General features: G+C 47.1%; 1 protein-coding gene across 1 annotated transcript in view; it reads left to right on the top strand.

The window, feature by feature from the left end:
• SPATS2 (spermatogenesis associated serine rich 2) overlaps positions 1–22,372 on the top strand; it is a 140,684-nt gene that overhangs the window by 84,850 nt on the left and 33,462 nt on the right. The window contains exons 4-7 of the mRNA XM_040978705.1: positions 9,896–10,004; positions 11,400–11,449; positions 13,124–13,361; positions 16,261–16,440. Coding sequence (XP_040834639.1) covers positions 9,896–10,004; positions 11,400–11,449; positions 13,124–13,361; positions 16,261–16,440 — 577 coding nt within the window. The remainder of the gene's footprint in view (positions 1–9,895; positions 10,005–11,399; positions 11,450–13,123; positions 13,362–16,260; positions 16,441–22,372) is intronic.

Genomic DNA, 22,372 nt, shown 5'->3' on the forward strand with positions numbered 1-22,372 from the left:
GCTGGGCTAGACTAGGCCACCACAGCTGTTTGACACACACAAAGATCAGGATAAGTATGGGCCAGCTGGGTTTTCCCACAGCATCGACTGGCAAATGCTGGGACTGGGAGCATGTTAGGTCAGGCTAGACAGCAGTACCTCCTGGCAGCTACAAGACCCAGGGCTGGGAGTGGAGCTAGTAGGGAAACTGGGCATTCTTCTGTTAGGCTGCTGCTTCCACCAGTGAGCATGAGATCTAGGACTAGTGGCAGGCCAGGCTGGACAACACCAATCAGCATACGTGTGGGCCTGATCTGACGGTTTGGGCTGTCTAAGCCCATGGGAGCGCACACCCCCAGATTGGATGCGGGAGGGATTGGACTAGTCTCCTATACTTGTTGGCACACACAGGAACCGGGCTGGCCTGGTTGGGGCTGCGATTTGCACTTGAATGCATGAGGGCCGGGTTTGTGATAAGCTGGATTGCTAGCCTGCAGCACCTGTTGGTTTTAGTAGGAGATAGGGCAGAACTGACCATGCAGCTACATTCCCCCATGTGTTCATAGGCTGATGTGGGTGTTGGACTGAACCAGACCCTGCACTAGCTGGGAGCGTGTGAAAGATCTGCTAATGGGAGGTAACCTGATAGAGAAGCATGGGGGACTCCTTTGTCAGGACGCAGTCCCTGCAGGTGATGTCAAGAACTGAGTTTTGGAGCAGTCCAGCCCAGGCCAGATTATAGTACCCACTGGCATATGTGTGGGTCAGGTCTGGGGTGGATTGGGCTCGACTAGATCATAGCATCCACCAGTAGACATGAGAACCAGAACAGGATGTAGGCAGGCCAGGTTGGGCCACAACACCAGCTAGTTTCACGTTAAGACTGCTGGGGATGATGCGGGAGCTACACACACTGGACGAGGCTCGCTGTGCTCCCAGTAGCTGAGCACGGGCCAGCTGAGACGGTGCCCTCAGTTCTTGTCCTGGACGTGGAGCAAGTAGCTGAATCTGCAAACCCAGGGCTGCTGTGGCAGTGAGGAAACTGGATTGAGGGCAAAACTGAAGAATGAGCTTGCTGCTGTCGTCTTGTTTTTCATAAGGCTGGTTTGAAAAAATGAGAAGTTGAAAAAAAAGAGGCAGTTGAGAGGTTTGCTGAAAAACTGACTCGAATACTTCAAGAAAAATCACTGGTATCCAGGAAAGCCATCAAAGGAACAGACCTACAGATGCATTCGTGTAAATAAGTTTCAGAGGGGCCCGGCATGATAGCTAGCAGCTGAAGTCCTCACCTTGAACACGCAGGGATCCCATATGGGCGCCGATTCTAATGCTGGCAGCCCCACTTCCCATCCAGCTCCCTGCTTGTGGCCTGGGAAAGCAGTCGAAGACAGCCCAAAGCCTTGGGACCCTGCACCCGCCTGGGAGACCTGAAAGAGGCTCTGGCTCCTGGCTTCGGATTGGCTCAGCTCTGGCCATTGCAGCTGCTCGGGGAGTGAATCATTGGAATGAAGATCTTCCTCTCTGTCTCTCCTTCTCTCTGTATATCTGCCTTTCCAATAAAAAGAAATTAATCTTTAAAACAAATACATTTTAGAGAGTTGGTCCTGGTGTCCTGAAAGCCTGTGAGAATAGCTGTGTCTCACACAGGGACCAGGGCTTGTCGAAGGAGCTCACTCTATGGGTGGACTCACGTGAAAGACTAGCGGTGTGAGAGAACAACAGTGCACTCACTGTCAGGCTGAGCATGAGGGTGAGAGCTCCAGGAAAGTTACAGGGCGTCTTGATGCAGTTACCTCTGGCTATCATTCAGGATCATCTTCATCAGATAAAGAAACGAGTAAGGAAGTGGAAGTGAAACCTATCTCTGACTGCAGCTCCAAGCCCTGTGTACCAGACATCAGAACTGCTGTCACCACCCCTTACAATATGGCATGCTTTGCCCAGAGAAAAGCCCAGAATGTACCGAGGGAATGGTCATCAGAATCACTTTCCTCCTCCTGTTCCATTTGGTTACCCAAATCAGGGAAGGAAGAATAAACCGTACCACCCAATTCCAGTGACATGGGTGCCCTCTCCTGGAATGCATTGCGACCGGAATCACTGGATTAATCCTCACATGTTAGCATCTCACTAGCTTCTTTGATTCTGTTGGTGTAATGCTAAAACCTTGCTATACGTTACAAGTTCAAAATTCACATTCATAGTAGTGAAGTTAGGTGGGCAAAACCATCCAACTTATTTTTACAGAGAACTTATTGAGAATAATCTTTCTTAGAAATACATATATATATATGCACTTTAGATATATTGATATAATTTGAGAAACTTGATTAAAATTAGTTAAGTGCCTGAGTTTTTAATATTGGACTTGAGTAATTATATATTGTACATCAACTCTATTGGATATGAGAACATTGTAGGAGTGGACGGTTTGTTGTAGCACCTTTGAGCATTTACTTAGCAAAGAGTATAACTTATACACAAGGAAATTATTTTATGTCATTATTCAGAAGAACTGTGTGGAATCATGTAGCTGCAAATAAAATGTAGTTTGTGAAATGGAAAGGAAAAAAAAAAAAGACTGCTAGGGGCAGCCTGGGCTGGGCTAGGCTGCAGGATCCATCAGCATGAGCTGAATCTGGGGAAAGGCCAGGCTCGGCCAGGTTTCAGTACCTCCTGGCAAATGCTGAGGTGAAGCAGCGCATGCCAGATTAGGCCACAGTACACACCAGGACACGTAAGATCTGGGAGTGGGGAGAAGGGGGTAAGCCTGGTAAGAGGCAATGAGGACTTCCTAGTTGGATTACTACTCCTGTTGGTGAGCATGAGAGCTGGGACATGGATCAGACCAGGCTGGGGAAGGATACAGCCGCTGGTGGCCTGCATGTGAGCTGGGTTAGGAGGAGAGCCAGGCTGGGCTAAGTGACTATACCCATTGGGTCATGCATGACCCAGAGTAAGTGCAGGCTGGCTGTGCATTGCCATAGCATCATTGGAAAGTGCTAGGACTGGGGGCAAATTCTGTCAAGCTATACTCAGAACCACCTGAAAAGTGCAAGATCCGGGGCTGGAAGTGGACCTTGTACAGAAATTATGGGCATCCCTCTGATGGACTGTAGCTCCCATCTGTGAGTGTGAGAACCAGGGCTGGGGGCGGGCCTGGTTGGATAGGTGGTAATACCCACCAGCGTAAGTGTAGGCTGGCTAGTGGGTTGGTCGGGCTGAGCTGTGTACACACATTGGTGTGTACAAGAACTGAATGGATGCAGGATCAACTGGACCAGTATGGTGTACATAGTGTCATATGCACAAACCAGGGCTGGGGACACTCCTGGTGGGAGTTATTGAGTGTGCTCTGACTGGGCTGCAGTTCTCACTGATGTGCCTGAGGGCCAAGAGTGTGAGGGGCAGAGTTGGGCTAGCCAACAACATCCATTGGTTTATGTATGAGATGGGGCTGGAGACAGAACTGACCCTGCACCTGCAACCACCAGTGTGTATGTGTAGACTAACTGAGCCAGACCCCCGCACTGGCTGGCATGCATAGGAATCAAATCTAGGGTCACCACAGATGAGGTTTCTTTGGGAACCCCCTCCCCACCACGAACCGAACCACTGGACTCAGAACTCCAACCACAGGGAAATCTCAGGCTCTGTCATCTGACTGTAGAGTGCATGTGTCAGAACTGGGTCTCCTCGGTTACTGAAGACAGTATAATGGACAGCAAGCCCAGGTGCTCATGGGGGACATAACACATCTAGTACCAAGCAGGGCAGAACAAATTGGAAAACTTCCAGGCCAAGTGTTCACAGCAAGTATGTGTGAAAGGAGACTCTAAAGTGGACTATCTCAGCCGGTGGACCTTGGAAGGATTTCCTCAACTTTGGAGCAACAAAACCAACAGCATCTCAGAACTATTGAAACCACTTGGGCAATAGCCTTGGAACATGCTCCACTTCGTGTATCCTAGGATGACATTGAGTGGCTGTCCGCAACCCTGGATATTGATGAGGTTAGACTGCTGGGAGCAGCCTTCTCTCCTCTCCTTCGTTCCTCCATACACAGGAAGAAGAAACAGAATTGAAAACAATTGTCTCATCCACCCGCTTCCATTCCTTGACCCTACTCACTAGTCAGCATGTATATGATTCCTTTTCAAATATGAAAACATCATCCCCCCAACAAAAGGAATATAAAAACTATAAAAGCAATAATGGGAACAGTATGAAGCTCTTGTGAAGTGAATATTTTTAATCTTAGGAAAGATGTATTTAAGAAATAAATCTGATAAAATTAGCATGATTCAGACAGACATGCAGCGTTGGGGGTATGGTGGTGAGCATAGCTGCCTTCTAGACAGGAACTCAGTTTCTATGTTCTTCAGGCAACTTACTAGCAGTTTTCATTTATTTATTTGTTTTTCTTTATATATGTATATTTTTTATTTAGCTAATCTTTACATAGTTGATTAGGGCACAAAGGGTCAAGGGCTACACGAAAGTGGGTAATACCATTGTTTCCACATTAATATTATTAGTTTTTTCTGTATCTGGGATCAGGGGAGAAACAAAGGGAGAAGCCCCACCCAGCCTCCCACCCATCCCAGGTCCCCAAAGTGGGGCATGCTCCAAGGATCCTGCCCGTGCAGTTTTGATAGTTCAACAGTTCTGAATTGCTGCCAATCTCGCCATTCCAAACACAACAAAATCTCTTCAGAATCCACTGGCTGACATAGTTTCTTCATGGTTGGGGTTCTGAGATCAGCAGTTCAGTTGGAGGGATCCCCAGAGAAACTTCATCTGAAGTGATCCCAGACCTGATTCTTGTGTGTGCTTGCCAGTACAGGGCCCAGCACAGTCCATCGCCCCACTCAGCTTATGCACATGCTGTGGTTGCAATTGCTGGGTCAGTTCTGTTTCCAGACTGTCTTCCACATGAACCAATGTGTGTTAGTCCAGCCTGATCCAGCCCACTTCATACTCGGCCCTCAGGCAAACCAGTGGGACCTGCAGCCTAGTCAGGGTGATTCCTCATAACCCCTACCAGGCCTGCTCCCTACCCTGATTACCGTGCTTGCCTCTATGTACCACAGACTTGTTCAGTCTGTCCCGCATCCCATTTAGCTCTCATACATGTCAATGGCATTGAAGCCTACCTAGTTCAACCCAACCTGCCCTACTGTCCAGCCCACACATTTGCTGGCGGGTGCCGTTCTGTCTAGCCAGCACTGCCCCAGTCCTGGTTTTCATGTTCTCCAGTGGGAGTGGTAACCCAAGAGGCAGGTGCCCACTATTTCCCTCCTGGGCCACTGCCACTCCCACTCCCGGGTTATGCACTCTGCAGGTGGTTCTGCAGTTTGACTTGACAGAATTAGCTCCCAGTGCCAGCCTCTGCCAGTTGATGCTGTGGCAAGGCCAACCAACCCTCACCCACTCTGATTTATGCTTGGACCAGTAGGAACAATAAGCCCACAGGTGTTATAGCCCTTCCTGGTCTGGTCTGCGCCCATCCCCACTCATGCTCTCCGCCCATCCCCCCTCACGCTCTCCAGTGGCAGTGGCTGTCCAGCAGGGGAGCCCTCCACATTCCCCCTACTGGCTTTGCCCCCTCCCTCCCTGGTTCTCATGTGTGCTGCTTGGGTACTGCGGTCGGTCTGGTACAGCCCACCTCACCTTGGCATTTGCCAGTGGGTGTTGTAGCCTGCCAGGCCCGGGCCACCCCCAGTTCCAACTGACACTGGTTACAACCTAGCCCAGCCCAGCCCAGCCCAGCAGACACCCAATCCCAGCCTTACTGTGCACTGGTATGTGTTGTGACCAAACGTGGCCTGACCCACACTCTGTTCTGGTGCTTGGATTTACCAGTGGGTGATGTGAACTGGTTCAGCCTGGTCTGCTTTTGACCTATGCCAAATGTATGCTAGTGGGTATCTTTCTCTGGCCTGGTTTGGGTTGCTCCCTATTGTGGTTCTTGTGCTCACCTGCAGGGACTGTGTCCCAATAAAGGAGTTTCCCAAGCTCCTCCATCAGAACCTCTCCCATTGCTAGATCTTGCGCATACTCATGGGTCCATGAGCCAGCCCTACTCCTGTCCTAGGAGGAACAGTGGCCTTTCCTGACTGGCCTTCAACCCATTCTGGTTCTTACTGTTGGATATTTCAGTGCAGCCAAGGCTCGTCCATACCCAGACACAGCTCACGCATGATTCAGTAGGGGCAGAGATCCAGCTTAGTCCATCCTACATCTATTCTAGTTCTCATGAGTACCAGATAGTTCTTGAGTCTATCCTGGCCTGGTGTGTCCAGTCTCAGTCCACACTTGTGCCAAGGGAGACTGCAGCCATGTCTAGACCAGAATGCAGTCCCCACTTCAGCCCCTGCACTTACCAGTGGGGGCCCGAACCCAGCAAGCATGTACTCTCATAGCTCCCTAACTGGGCCTATTCCCAGCCATAGATTTTGTGCATGCCAGTGGTTGCTCTGACCCAGCTGACTTAGCCCCTCACCTGTCTCAGCCTTTGCCTTTGATGCTGTGGTCTAGTATCCCTGGCTCATGCAGACCAGTCGCTGTAAGAGCCTAGCTCAGCATGACCTGTGCTCCAGCCTGATTTCTGTTCTTCCTTGTGAGTTAAGGTTTGCTCATCCTTGCCCAGTTCGCCTCCTTCCAGTTGCAGCCTGGCCCACCTCACATCCTGTTTTAGGATGCACATTTGGGTGCTGCTGCCTTGACCTGCCCAGATTGTAGTGAGTTTCTTTACCCGTGACTGATGGCAGGTTCCATGGTCACACCTAACTCAGTCCGTCACCACCTCAACTCATGAGCTAACCAGTGGGATTTGTATATCCACAGGATTGGGCCCACACATTCCCCACAGAATATACCCCCAGACCTGGTTCTCTTGTGTGCTGGTTAGTGCCTTGACCCTACCAAGTGTGACCCGTCCCCTGTTCCACAACTCAGTCAGGTACTGGTACCTAGCCCTGCCAGACAGGCTCCCAGCCATAGGTTTTGTGTGAACTAATGTGTGGTGATGCTCTATGCTAACAGCCCATCTCAGGATTCCCATATGGGCTGGTGAATCAGTCTGGCCCAAATAGATCTTATGGACTCTCCCCCCTCCAAACCACCAGATCTCAGTCACCACATTTGCAAGCAAGTTCTGTGACCCCATCGTTGGGAGTCTCAAAGGATTCATCTCTCACCTACACTCACACTGGCCGTATCCCTGAATGTCCCTAGGTAGAAATTACATACTCTAAAAACCCTGGAGCTCACTGCAGGGTGGCCAGCAGGCAGAGCCTGGTCCCCAGTGGTGCATTGGCTGTCCAAAGCCTAGGACTTGCTCACTGTGTTGCGACTTTGTCCTTGGGCCGAGTCCCAAGCATTGAGTCTGACTTGGCTCGGGCACTCTTCGCGACCACCATGCTGCAAAGGGCTCCTTTTGCCTCAGCCTCCTAGCTGAACACTGCCAACACTCTTCCTTCTGCAACATGGTGGTGGCAGGGCGGAGTCACAGGCTTAATCCAGTTCCCACGATTCTCTCATGGTGTACTTACCCCAAGGAGGGAAATTTCTCCAGCCTGGGAACTCCTAGGTCTCGCTCACCATGTGGTAAAGGTGTTCTTGGGCCCAGTCTTCAAGCATTGGGTTCGACTTGGCTCGGGGCACCCTTCGCAGCCAGCACGCTGCTGAGGGCTCCTTTTGTTCCAACCCTCCCACCGCCCGAACCTGTTGTTTTTCTTGAAAGGCAGATTTGCATAGAGAAGGCACGACAGGACTTCTGTCAGCTAGTTCACTCTCAAAGTGGCTGCCGTGTCCTGAGCTGAGCTGATCCAATCCTAAGTCAGGCGCTTCTTCCAGGACTCCCACGCAGGTGCATGGTCCCAGGCTCTGGGCGAACCTCCACTGCTTTCCCAGGCCACAGACATGGAGTTGGACAGAAAGTGCAGCAGCCGGGACACAAACCTGCACCCATATGGGATCCCAGCAGTTGCCAGTCTAGGATTTAACCACTGAGGCGTCAGAACACATCTGCTTAATAGCAGTTTTAACAGGCACACTTTATCACTCACTGCTCACAGAGGCTCAATTTTTTTTTTATTGGTTACTTTGCTCTATGTATTATTTTAGTCACTGATAATTCAATAGCAAAAAACCACAGGAATGCTCATTACACCATTGGCCCTAGTAACCAGTCATTGGAAACATTACCAAGAATAAAACAAAGGAAAACGAGTAACAAGGTTACTCAATAAGGTCATGGAAAATATGTTGTATTATTTAAAAAATGCATGGGTTTTTAAAAATGTTACACCAAGAGATACTTAGTTTTGCTTTTTTTTCTTTAAAAAAAATCAATGATTGATTTGAAAGGCAGAATGACAGAGACAGACAGATCTTGCATCTGCTGCTGGTTCACTCCCCAAATGCCCACAATGCCCAGTGCTAGCTCAAGTCAAAGCCAGCAACCAGGAACTTCTGGGTCCCTAGGTAGACACAGGGACCCCAGTAAACTTACTTTTAATTATACTTTCTATGGATTTTTTGAAGTCCTTTCATGTTATACCATATTCTAACAACATTGAAAAATAGTCTAAGAAATTGGGCCCAGCACGGTGGCGCAGTGGTTAAGGTCCTCGCCTTGCACGCCCGGGATCCCATATGGGCGCCGATTCTAATCCCGGCAGCCCCGCTTCCCTTCCAGCTCCCTGCCTGTGGCCTGGGAAAGCAGTTGAGGATGGCTCAAAGCTTTGGGACCCTGCACCCGCATGGGAGACCTGGAAGAGGCTCCTGGCTTCAGATCGGCATAGCATTGGCCGTTGCGCTCACTAAGGGAGTGAATCATCGGAGGGAAGATCTTCCTCTCTGTCTCTCCTCTCTGTATATCCGCCTTTCCAATAAAAAAAAAAAAAGGCAAATTGACAATAAACATGTTACAGGAATTTACTTATAGAGTGAGCAACAATATATCCATGATAAATATACACATAGAAGTATAAAACCAGGGACAACTGGCTAATCCTGCCCCTTCAAGTGCCAGGATACCATATGGATGCCAATCCGTGTCCCATTTGCTCCATTATACATCCAGCTCCCTGCCTGTGGCCTGGGAAGGCAGCTGAGGACGGCCCAGAGCCTTGGGACCCTGTACCCATGTGGGAGACCTGAAGGAGGCTTCTGGCTCCTGAGTTTTGATTGGCTCAACTCTGGCGTGTTGTGGTCATTTGGGGAGTGAACCAGCGAATGGAAGATCTGTCCATCTCTCCTCTCTGTAAATCTAATCTGCCTTTTCAATAAAAATAAATAAATCTTTGAACAAAAGAAGGAAAATGGAATTTACTAGGTGTCATGCAGGCCTGCTTTGCATTTGCCTTGTTTTATTAAGCTAGATTTGTTGTAGTGGGTTGGGTTTTGATTTATATTTTACGTTTTATATTCCTGAAATAGTTTATAATAATTCAGATTATCCCTCATTATATGATGGAATTATATGAATGAAATTTGAAGGAAGCTATACAAGACTCTTAAGTTGTTGCTGATGGTTCATTTAACCTTTCACTTTGCCCTATAGTATGCTAAAAATGAGGAAATGTTAATGTGAATTAAAACCTGGTAACTTAAATTAAGTCACCCTTTCTTGATATAAAATCTACACCCTTTCTACATGCCTTTTTAGTATGTATCTTCATTTCTAGAAATAGTCTGTTTTCCTAAGTTTTGAAATGAAGTCTCATGTGCTCTTATCACTCATCTGTTACTCATCCCCAGGGAGGTTGTTGTGTGTACTTTTGCAGACATGAAAGAGGGATCCATACTGTTGAGAAGGAAATGTCATCTTCGTTATTCTGTGTACCAGGCCTCGGCCTCCTGGTGAGCTACTGATGTGAGAGCTAAATCACCCTGTCATCTTTTCCAGGTAAATGCAGTGCGTGCGGTTGTTCCAAATAAGAGCAACAATGAAATCATACTGGTTTTGCAGCACTTTGATAATTGTGTGGACAAAACAGTACAAGCATTCATGGAAGGTAATCCTCGTTTTTTTTTTTTTTAGAAAAAGTTTGCATTTGTTCAAATAGAAATTGCTTCAGACTTGCAGAATATTCCACAATTCAGTGTGTGACAGACAGCGTGTCAGATCCCAGCATAAAGTCACATATCATGATGTATTTTTAGTTAATTTATTGGTTTTTTTTAAACACAAAAAGATACAGAGGAAGAGTTTCCATTCAGTGGTTCACTTTCCAAGTACCTAGGAGCTAGGGCTCAGTCCAGCTCTCTGCAGTGTGTGGCAGAGCCCAGCCACTGAGGTCCTTACCTGCTGCCTTGTGGGGTGCACGTGGCCTCTCGGGTCCTCAGCTGCTGCCTTGCGGGGTGCACGTGGCCTCTCAGGTTCCCAGCTGCTGCCTTGCGGGGTGCACGTGGCCACTCGGGTCCCCAGCTGCTGCCTTGTGGGGTGTGCTCCGGAAGCCGGTGAATTTAACCTAGGCCCTCTGCTCCAGGATGTGAGTGAGCATGCCAAAGGGCATCTCAGCTGCTCTGTCACATGCCTGTCCCCATGACATTTTTTGAAATGTAAGATAGTTCTTTGAGCTTTATTATCTGAAATAAGACAAAAGTTGAGAAAGCTGCCTCATTTTACTTAAAATGTTCTCTAATGATGTTTAAGAAGAAATCATGTGGCTAGTGTTGCAAAAGGTTGGAGTTGGGTTGCATAAGAATTTAAGAGACCTAGTAATAAAGCAGACTTAGAGGCCTAGGAACTGGTGGCAAACTTAAGGACTCAGCATTTTCTTCCAAGCTCTAATGTCATTTAGCTTGGCTCTTCTAGGTGTTCAGATGTGGTGTGGATGTCACTGCCCATATCTAACAAAGACGAGTGACTGTGCAGTCAGGCCTTCAGAGATATGGATTAGGTAACTTGCTAGAAACTACGTGAAACTATCTGTACAGTGATGTCAGGTTAGGTCTCCCTGTTTCCATTTTCTTGAATTTACAAGCAGAGGATAAACACAGGATGAATGCTGTGAGATTTCTCTTTGTCCTCATCTGCTTTGATATTCGCATTTGAGTCCAGTATAGTGTGCAGTTTTCTCCAAATCACCACAGCCAAGGTGCTTTCCCACCTGGAGGGAGCTGTTGGCACACTCGGGCTGACACCAGGCTTCTTTGCATTCAGCCTGAGATGGCAAATAGAAGAATCTTCTTCAAAGAGGCCCTGCCACTTTGGTTTCTCCTTGGAAGAACTTTCTGTGGAAAGTGCATAGAGACCGGGGATCTGACGAGGCAGGAATTTGAAAGGAGATTCGTGGCATGATTATATCACCCCACTACTTTAGGGCTGATCCTCAACTTTGCTGTTGGGGGGCTTTTCAAATTCTCCCCACAATCCAACATGCAGGGACTCTGACTTTCTGTTCTAGGTAGTGCCACTGAAGTGCTGAAGGAATGGACAGTGACAGGCAAGAAAAAGGTGAGTGAATCAAATTTAAAAGCAGGATGTTTGTGCTTGTATTATTATAGAAACTTAAAACTACAGATATTTGAGGAAAATATTTGTATATACATCTTTAGTTCACGTGATTAGAAAGCATGCTCTTTTGACATGTGAACACAGCTGTGGCCCAACTACCACTTTGTCTGGCTTTGGTTTGCTAATCTCTGGAAGAAGAAAATAATACTAAAAAGTACAAGTACCTAATTTAATACCTAACATGTGCATTAGTTCTCATTGTCTCTCTTTACCTACTTAAAACTAGGGTGTTTTTCCCAGTTTATAGGAGCTGATCTCAAAATTCTTTCAAGCTCTGTCCCCTAAATCTGGCCCTATTAGGAGATGCTTGGAATATGGGTTCAAATCTATAAAGATGTTTCTGGGGTTGTTTGCTTCCTGATTTAGGTTAGTACTAGAGTCCTGAAATGCTTCTCTGATGACTCTAGGTCACTTCTTTAGTAGAAGTTGGCTGAGATCTAAACCAAACTGGGCTTGGCCCCACAGGGTGCCTAATCAACTACAGATTCTCCTGCAGCTCTTCCCTTCTAGCTGTGAATACCTTCTTCCCACTTCCTTCACCCAGCGTAAAGGAGTGTTCTGACAACACTGATTCCTGAATTTGTTGGCCAAGACTGCAGTGGATAATACCTGCGCATGTCTGTATCTACTTGTTTATTTAGTTAGCCGTAGAATTCTGTATTTGAGTTAGTCAGACCGAGGGTAGATTCTCAGAAGCAGAATTGTTGGTTGCAGGATATGTGCGTTTCTGACTTGGGGTTACTGGAACGCCATGGAGGTACCAACTAACATCCCTTCCAGGAGTGTGTGAACGTGCCCCCTTCTGGATGTCCTCATTCCTAAATGGCACCACACATTGCTTACCTTGGCTGTGTGTAACAGGTGAAAAGCAGTAGGCCAGTTTTGATTTACATGTCTCTCATGAGACTGCAGATGTACTTTTTGTCTACAGCTTATGCCACTTTTTTTCATTGGCTTGTTGTTAGAGCTCCAAGTTTATTTAGCTCTTTTTTCACATTTTACAATTTTTCTTTTGAAATTAATTAAAATAGGTTTTAACCACGAAAAAATATTTATATGATTTGATCCAAAATACATAGTGTTATATAATAAAATGTTATTTTAAGTAGTAGTTAAACACATACAAAAATATTTTTAATTTCTTTTTTTTAAAGATTTATTTATTTTTATTACAAAGCCAGGTATACAGAGAGGAGAGACAGAGAGGAAGATCTTCCGTCTGAAGATTCATTCCCTAAGTGAGCACAACGGCTGTTGCTGTGCCAATCTGAAGCCAGGAACCAGGAACCTCTTCCGGGTCTCCCATGTGGGTGCAGGGTCCCAAGGCTTTGGGCCGTCCTGGACTGCTTTTGCAGGCCACAAGCAGGGAGCTGGATGGGAAGCAGAGCAGCCAGGATTAGAACCGGCGCCCATATGGGATCCCGGCGCACTCAAGACAAGGAATTTAGCTGCTAGGTCATGGCACCGGGCCCAATAGTTTTGATTTCTAGAAGAATAAATGAAAAAACTATAACATAATATTAGTTGTTTTTGAGTAGTTAGACTTAATGTCTCTCTTGGTGTGGGTTTCTTTTATTTTTCTCTTTTGTTTTTTCAAATCTTCAATAACCTTAGAACAAAAAGAAGAAAAGTAAACCAAAACCTTCAGCAGAAGGCAGTAAGAGCATGCCAGATTCCAGCAAGTCTGCTTCCACCCGGGAGGAGCCGTCTGTGAACGGCTACCAGGTCAACGGGGCCATCCATGACACCGAGTCTGCAGACTCACTCAGCGAGGGTCTGGAGACGCTTTCACTAGATGCCAGAGAGCTGGAAGATCCCGAGTCGGCCATGTCAGACACACTGGATAGAGCAGGTGAGTTCATTACATTTGCATTCACTGGGGCTGGCATTGTGTTTTAGGAGGGAAAAGCCACTGCCTGTGATGCCAGCATCCCATGGGTGCCAGTTCATGTACCAGCTGCTCCACTTTAAATCGAGCTCCCTGCCATGGCCTGGGAAAAGCAACGGAAGTTGGCCCACGTGCTTAGGCCCAGCTACCTGCATGGCAGACATGGATGAAGCTTCTGTCTGTCCAGGTGGAGTCCTGACTGTTAATGCCATTTGGAGAATAAACCAGTGGGTGGAAAACTCCGCTCCCTGTGTCTGTCCATGGCTGTAGCTCTGATTTTTTTTTTAAGATTTATTAATTTTTATTGGAAAGTCAGATACACAGAAAGGAGGAGAGACAGAAAGGAAGATCTTCCATCCAATGGTTCATTCCCCAAGCAGCCACAACACCTGCAACCAAGCCAATCTGAAGCCAGGGGCCTCTTCCAGGTCTCCCACACGGGTGCAGGGTCACAAGACTTTGGGTCATCCTCATCTGCTTTCCCAGGCCACAAGCAGGGAGCTAGAAAGGAAAGTGGGGCTGCCAGGATTAGAACTAGAGCCCATATGGGATCCTGTTGCGTTCAAGGTGAGGACTTTAACCACTGTGCCTTCGGGCCGGGCCCTGTAACTCTGATTTTCAAATAAAATAAATCAATGTTTAAAAATAAAGCTGTACTCACTTGAATATACAGAGTCTTCCGGTTTGAAAAAGCAGTCAAATCTAGTTAGTTGTTTACTTTTTATTTCCTGCGTTCTCTTGCTCCCTCCTTTTTTTTTTTTTTTGTTTTAAGATTTATTTATTTTTATTGGAAAGTCAGATACACAGAGAGGAGGAGAGACAGAGAGGAAGATCTTCCATCCGATGATTCACTTGCCAAGTGAGCGCTACTGCCAGAGCTGAGCCAATCCGAAGCCAAGAGCCAGGAGCCTCTTCCAGGTCTCCCATGAGGGTGCAGGGTCCCAAGGCTTTGGGCCGTCCTCGACTGCTTTCCCAGGCCACAGGCAGGGAGCTGGATGGGAAGTGGAGCAGCCGGGATTAGAACTGGCGCCCATATGAGATCCCGGTGCATGCAAAGCAAGGACTCTAGCTACTAGGCTACTGCTCTGGGCCTAGCTCCTCCCCCCTTTCTTCTCTTCTTTCTCTCCCTTTCTTTTCACCCTGCTTTCCTTCCTCCTTCCCTCTCACCCACTCTTTTTCTGTTTTGTTTCTCTTTTTCTCTTAGGAAAAGAGAACTCCCATACACTAGTTCACTTCCCAAAGGCCCACAAAGTCTGTGGTCAGTTCAGACTGAAGCTGGGATCCAGGACATCGATGTGTGTCTCCCATATGGATGGCAGGAGCCTAGTTCCTTGGGGCATCAGCTCTGCCATCCAGCGTCTACACGAAAAGGAAGCTAGAGTCAGAGCCTGAGCCTGGGTGGGTGCTAGACAGTCAGATGTAGGATCTTACCCACTAAGCTGAACCCTGCTCACCTTTTCCTGCTCCTTCACGTTTTGGCTTGTTGTGGTGGGGGGGGGGGGTGTGGGTGTGGGCGTTTTTTGCTTAGTTGGTTTGGTTTTGAGTTTTATAGTTGTCGGAGGCCTTGAGATATAATTTGTTTTCTGTATCTCATATTTTAACTATTCTAAATCAGTCTTATGGAAACTCTCTAACATAATAAGCAGAGGAATGCTTTTGGAGACAGCAGAAGACTAAATGTATTTTTAAGTTACAGATTTCTTAAGGAAAAATGATGATGAGATGTAAATTTTTATTTGTTTAGACTCAGCCTAATGAGGACTGTCTAATAATACTTTTTTAATCCCAGCTTTCATAGGAACTAGATGGTTCGTGTTTTGCTTTCTGATTGAGAGGTGTAATGGTGTAAGGCAGTTAGTTGTAAGTTCACTGCTCTTGTACATTTCTTTGTGAACCAACCATTTTATTGATGACTGGGAAGATACTGGAAATGTCTCTGTAAACATTGCTGGGTTAATCTAATTCCACTTGCCTTGTTGTTCCCAGAATGAGAACAGGGTAAGAATTATGCTATATTTTTCTGATGTGCTTTTCTCAATTAATTCATACACACTAAAGAAAAATATTGTATCTACCCTGAGCTAAAATAAACCAGTCATGATGATTCCATTTATTCTCTGAGATAGCTTTTTTCTTACTTTTTTCTCTTTCTCTAGCTCTAAAAGGTTTTTTTTTTTTTAGTTGGAAAGACAGATTTGTAGAGAGAAGGAGATACAGAGAGGAAGATCTTCAGTCCACTGGTTCACTCCCAAGTGGCCACAAAGGCTGGAACTGAGACATTTCGAAGCCAGGAGTCTCTTCCAGATCTCCCAGGAGGCTACAGGGTCTCAAGGCATTGGGTCATCCTCTGCTGTTTCCCAGGCCACAAGCAGGGAGCTGGATGGGAAATAGAGCAGCCGCTCATGCATTGGCACCCATATGGGATCCCCACAGTTGCTAGGCCACCATGCCAGGTCCCCAAAACGTTTTAGAATTCTTTTCTTCCTAAGACAGCATGAAAGTCTTTTCTTCAGCGTGACGTAAAGGCATCCAATGGGAATTGGTGGTGGTAGCTCTTTTTGCTTTTTTTGTACTGAAGCTATGCAGGAGGTACAAATAATAAGAGAGCTCTGAGGCCTAGGGAGTGAGCTCCTTGTGTAAAGATGGGTCATGGGTCAGCCACCTACTCCTGCCAGAAACTTCTGACAGCTGACAGCCACACCCCCAATTCCAAGCTTCCTGCTATGCCATCAGCTCATGTTCACAGCTGTTGAAAGATAGTTTTACTTAAATCATTTGTACTTGCTTTCCTTGTGTACTTTAGGCTGTTGAATTGATTTGCTCCTACATTGTACTCTAAAGCACCATCCTCTTTCTTGGACAGGATCCATGCTGCAGAATGGTGTCTCTGATTTTGAGTGCAAGTCTTTGAATACACACTCCACTCAGGGTTCCCAGCAAGTCAGGAATGCTGCCAGAGGGCCCTCGAGATCTACCAGCGGACCTCAGTTTTCAAATCTGGGAGCGGAAGATGTTCCAGTCTCCTCCAACAATAAAAAGCTAGGTAAGTCAGAGACCCCTGTGAGAAAGAATAAAAAACTTCACTGTTAATCCTGATAAGATTTGAACAGAATCAGGTATCTTTTGAGTTTCCCACACAATGATTCCTCACCACACTGTGTACCCAGTTGGAGTAGATGTGAAGCTGCCTTGTTAGAGTGACAGGGACCCCTCTCTGTGAGTTAAAGTCAGACTCCCTTGCGAGGATGACTAACCTGCTAATACAGCCTGTCTCCCTTATTTGTTTAGCTGCAGTATTTGTGTGCCGTTTCCGTCATTTTAATTTCCTGGTTGATACAACAAGTAAAAAATCTTCCATCTCTGAGATGTATATAAAAGATTGATTTGGTTAAAAATCAGAGTTAGGGAGAGGAAGAGATAGAGGGAAAGAAAGAGCTTTTCCATCCTCTGGTTTACTACCGATATGACCACAACAGCCCAGGCTGGACCAGGTCAAAGCCAGAAACCAGGAACCTCTTCTTCCAGTTCTCCCGTTTAGATGCTGAAGCACAAACACTTGGATCCTTTCAGCTGCTTTTCCCAGACTGTTAGCATGGAGCTGGATTGGAAGTGGAGTAGCTAGGACATAAACTAGCTCCTGCTTGGGATACTGGCATTGCAGGTGGCTAACCCACTGCACTGCAGTGCCTGCCCTGACATGACTTTTAGAGAAATATCTTTACATGATTTTACTAATATGTAAGCAACTCTAACTTTTAACAAATCACTTTCTCTTCTCAATGCTTAACGTTGACTAGTGCTAACTCTTTGTTGTTTAAGATTAATTTATTTATTTGAAAGAGTGCTTCTCGGCCTCTCAGCTAAGATCAAGTGAAAGTCGGAGAAAGAGAGAACCTTCCATCTATTGGCTCACTTTCTAAAGCATACAACAGGCATGCCAAAAACAAGAGCCAGGAATTCCATCCAGGTCTCCCACATGATGACAGGAACCCGGACTTGGGCTGTCACCTGCTGCGTTCTGGACCCATAAGCAGGAAGTTGTATTAGAGGCAAAGTATCCAGGCCTTCAGCTGGCACTCCAGTATGGGACACTGCTGTCCCACACACCAGCCCTGTCTTAAACAAAACAAAACAAAATACACAGCCAGTAATCACATAGCAATAATAGCCCCTCTGTGTTATATATCTAAGCATGGTGGTCTGCCTCACTCCACTGAGCAATGAAACCAATCTAGAGAACACTTATAACCCATAGCTCTTTAGTGAATCATTCAGCCCACCTGAGCTAACTTGTAATTAGTGAAGTGCTCCTTTTCATCCAGGTATTAACCCTCAGGTTGTTACGAAATAGCCAGACTGACAATATCCAGGCAAGCACCTCCCCCCAAAAAGAAACGCATAATCATAAGGCTGGAGGGCTTGTAGGTTGCTTATGAAAAACATCAAATTGGGATGAGAAACAGTTTAAGAGTTGATAATGTGTGTCTGTTCACAGCTGTAGACTTAGAGCTGTGGTTCCAGCAGTCAGTTATAGATGACTTTAGCATCAGTGAACACAAAGACTTAAAGAATTCTCAGAAACTGGTTAAAATATGTTGGAAAATAAATGTTTTTCGTCTTCTGCAAAGCTCACTTCTCTGCATAACATACTTTAAGCTGCACTATTGAAAGAGAACATTTAACTCCTTAGGGAAAATTGTCCTATTAAAGTCTCCTGTTTAGGGAGGTTTAACAATTTGGAACCTATTCGAATGGTTTGTTGTTGTTTATGTGTTTTTTTTCCCCTCTGTGTTTCATTTCATTTCAATAATTTAAAAATTGCTATGTTCAAATTCATTATTTTTTTCTAGTTAGTGTTTCTGCTCTGCTATTAATTCCACCCAGTGTGGTTTTCATCTTAGATTCTGTTTTATTCCTCCCCAGAGCCTTTTTGGAGTTTTGTAAAATATCTCCTGAATCTTTTTTTAATAGGCTGCGGCTGCCCTCTGCCTTCTTGAACATATGATACTTCTTTAAACGTGGTTTTGATTTGTTTTATTTTCAGTGCTGTTTACATGGTTGAGGAGAGATGCATGTTCATGTGAGCCTCTGCTCAGGGTGGAGAGGGTCAGGAGTGGAGCAAGGTGTGTGGGACAAAATGTCGGGGAGGCAGGGAGGGCTCTGCTCCTGTTGTCAAACCACATCAGCACCCAGGGATGGGAGATGGTCATTTGATGACCACAGTGTGGGGAAGAGAGTTCCAGGGGTGTTACTTGAGTGGTTTTGATAGTTCCGAGAAGTTGTTGGTTTTATTGCTCCAGAGCTAAGAAAATCTTTCGAAGATCCATTGGTTGACAAAGTCCACCTTAGTGCATCCACAGACCCAGGAACGTGCTGCAAAACTTGGCCAGAATTGTCCGACCTGTTTACTTTCCATTCTCTGACGTGGCACTGGACATTCTGTGCTGGCTTACATGAGCTGATCCAACCATCAGCAACTGAAGAGGCCCAATCCTGGTACTGCATTCCAGGGTCAGATCACATATCCTGTGATTGTCCTTGTGGCTAGGGTCTGAGTTCTACAGTCTAATCAGGGAATCCTCCAAAAAACCTTAGCTGGGGTTACCTTATATTTGACTCTTATGTGCACCAGCCAGTACAGAGTCAGGTTCTGTCTTTCACCTGCACCAACCAATGCGGGTGGATGAGGCTGCTTGGTCAGTTCCACCCCAGTCCCATTTCTCATGTAAATTAATGGGTGCTGTGACCAGCCCACCACAGACCTGGTCCTCATGCATATCAGTGGATCCAGTGGTCTCGTTGGGGAAATCCTTCAATAATCCTCAGCAGGCCTTCCCCAAATCCCCGTTTTTGTGTGTGGCAGCCTCTGCAGTGGGCTAACCCGGCCCATCCCACATCCCTTCTGGCTCTCATGCACACCCGTGGGTGCTGCAGCTTAGCTCAGCCCAAACTACCCCAGACCCAACCTCTTGTGCTAACAGATGCTGCTACCTTGTCCAGCCTGACCTGCCCCCAGCCTCGTTTCTTGGGTTCATTAGTGATAGATACAGCCCAGCCAAGAAGTGCCCACAGTTCCCCTAACATGTTCCCAGGCCTGAATCTTGTACCTGCGAGGGGGCACTGGGGTCCAACCGGACTTGTCTCTCACCCAGTCCTGGTATTTGCCAGGTGGTGTTGCAGTCTAGCATGGCTGGCCTGTACCCATTATGGCTCTTGTGTGTACCAGCAGGTATAGCAGCCTAGTCTGTCCTGTCCTCAGACTGGCCTACCCCCAGTCCCAGCTCCCACACTCACCAGTGGAAGCAACAGGAATTTCCAGTGTTCTCATACCAGGCCACTGCAAGCCCTGGGTCTTAAGTGTGCCAACAGGTGCTATAGCTTGGCTCAGCCCAGCCTACACCCAGTCCCAGCTCTCACTTGTAGGTGTAGCAGCCTAGTTCACCCTGACCCTCACTCAGCCCTAATGTGAACTGGTGATTGTTGAGGTCCAAACTAGCCTAGCCTGTGCCCTGTCCTGACTCACTCGTGCCAGTGTACGCTGTAAACTTAGCGTGCCTTGCCTACCCCCAGACATGGCTCCCGTGTATGTCAGTGAGTACTGCAGTTCAGCCTGGTCTAGCCTGCTATCAGCCTAATATCTCACATTCACCAATGGAAGCTGCAGCCTAACAGGGGAGATCCCCAGACTCCCCTACCAGACCTACCTGCAGCAGCGGACCCTGTGTGTGCCAGCACATGGTGCTACCCTGACTGACATGGGCCCCAATCTTGACACTCACCAGTAGGACTGTAGCCTAGCCAGTTAGGGCTCTCACTCATTCCAACTCTCACCAAGGAGTGTTTTGCCTAGTCCAGCCTGGCCTACCTTCAGACCCAGCTCTCATGAGACCTGAAGGGTGCCAAGGCTAGCCGGCCTGTCCCATACCCATTCTGGCTCTCGGGATTGCCAGCAGGTGCTGGAACGGTGCTGGAACCTAGTCCAGTCTGGCCTGCTCCCAGATGCAGCACACACTCTATTCGACCCACTGGCCCAAGTTTTGCATTCAGTAGTGGGAGCTACAGTTCAGAGACCCCAGAGTTTCCCTATCAGGCCCGTCCCCAATCCTTTGTCTTGTGTATGCTAGTGGGTGATTCCCTGACCCACCTGCAGTCTCAGCTTTCGCTAATGGGTGTTGCAGTCTAGCCCATCTGGGTGTGGCCACACCCTGTCCTGGCTCTCCTGCATGGCCCACCTCCACATTTGCATGTGGGTACTGAGGTCTAACTCAGCCAGGCATGACCTCTAGCCCCAACTTTCTTGACTGCCAGCAGGCAATACTGTTTAGCCCAGCCCAGGTTTCCCATGTGGGCAGGTGCTTTGGTCTGACCCAAACATACCCTCTGGTTTCCCCCATCTAAAACCACTCTGTGTCAGCTCCCTTGCCTACCTGCAAGTGCAGTGGCCTGGTCAGTGGAAGACTCCAGAAGTCATTCCTCCCCTGTCAAACATGCCCTCAGCCACTCCCACTCCAACACGTCATCAGACCCCCATCCCTGGGCAACCTGTAGACCCCAACCTCTGGGCTGGGGTGGCATGTCCCAGCCAAGAGTTTCTTGCCATCCCTACTTATCTCAAAAAGAAAGAAAAAAAGAGCACAGAATAAGCAACTGTGCTGGCACACTGGTATAGTTAACACAGATTTGGCATTAACCACACCCAGATGCCCAGCAGCTGTTGGCTGCTCTTCTCCCAGCAGTGTAACACTTCCCTAGGTACAAGGCAGCCTAGGCAGTTGCAATTTTGATTTTTTAAACTTTTTTGATTCTGTCATCTGTGTCATTTCTACAGCGTTTTCTCTGGATTGAATTAATTCACATCTTATTTTTTTGTTTATTTGCTTGATTTTTAATTTTATCTGGTTATGAATTTTACTTTGGTGGTGGTTAAATATTTTTATTGATTATTAATTCAAGGCAGAAAGAGAAGAGACTACAGAAAGAGATCTTCCATTGACTGGTTCATTTCCCAGATGCCCACAATATCTCCAGGGCTGGCCGAGCCCAAGTTCAGGAACCTGAAACTCTACCTGGGTTCCCCTTGTACCTTTTCCACCGCCTGCTGCCTCCCAGGGTACACATTTCTAGAAAGCTGCAATCGTAGATGAAGCTGGGGCTTGAAACCAGGTTGTACAATCACAGGAACGTGAAACTGCAAGCAGAGCTGCGTGGGGCCGGCCCCATGGCGTATCAGGCTAAGCGTCAGTCTGCAGTTCTGGCATCCCATAGGGGCACCAACCCAGTTCAGATCCTGGCTGCTCCACTTCAGATCCAGTTCACCGTTAATATGCCTGTGAAAGCAGTGGGAGATGGCCCAATGCCTTGGGACCTTGTACCCACATGGGAGAGCTGGAAGAAGCTCCTGGTTCCTGGCTTCCAGCCAGTCCAGCTCTGGCTGTTATAGCCATTTGGGGAATGAACCAGTGGATAGAAGGTTGATGTCCACCTCCTTCCCTTTTTCTCTTTCCCCACTCTTCTCTCTCCTTTTTCCTCCCCCTCCTTTCCTCCCTTCCCCTCCTTTTCTCCCTCCCTCATTCCTTCTTTAAATTGATTTTGAAAAAGAAAGCAGAGCTGAAACTTGTAACTGGGCATTTTGATATGGGATATGGGCATTCCAAAGAGTTACGTCTTTATGTTTTCATAGCAGATTTATTTTTGATGATGTTTACATAGTTGAGAAGGATGTATGTCCATGTGGACCACCAGTTAGGGTGGGAACGGTCAAGGAATGGGGGAAAGTGGATGAGCCAGCTGCCATCAATCTCCTTTTTTCTTCCTGTATCTAAGGGAAGAGGAGTGAGAGGAGAGGGCTGCCCCTAGCAACCTAACCACACCAGTACCCAAGTAAGTAGGGTAGCCATTCAATGTCCCCCTCGGGTCCTGATGTCAAGCATGTTCCAAGGGTATTGCTCAAGTGGTTTTGATAGTTCTCATATACT

This window comes from Ochotona curzoniae, unplaced genomic scaffold (assembly GCF_017591425.1).
Source record: "Ochotona curzoniae isolate NIBS_2020 unplaced genomic scaffold, NIBS_Ocur_1.0 contig_1014, whole genome shotgun sequence".
Classification (NCBI taxonomy): domain Eukaryota; kingdom Metazoa; phylum Chordata; class Mammalia; order Lagomorpha; family Ochotonidae; genus Ochotona; species Ochotona curzoniae.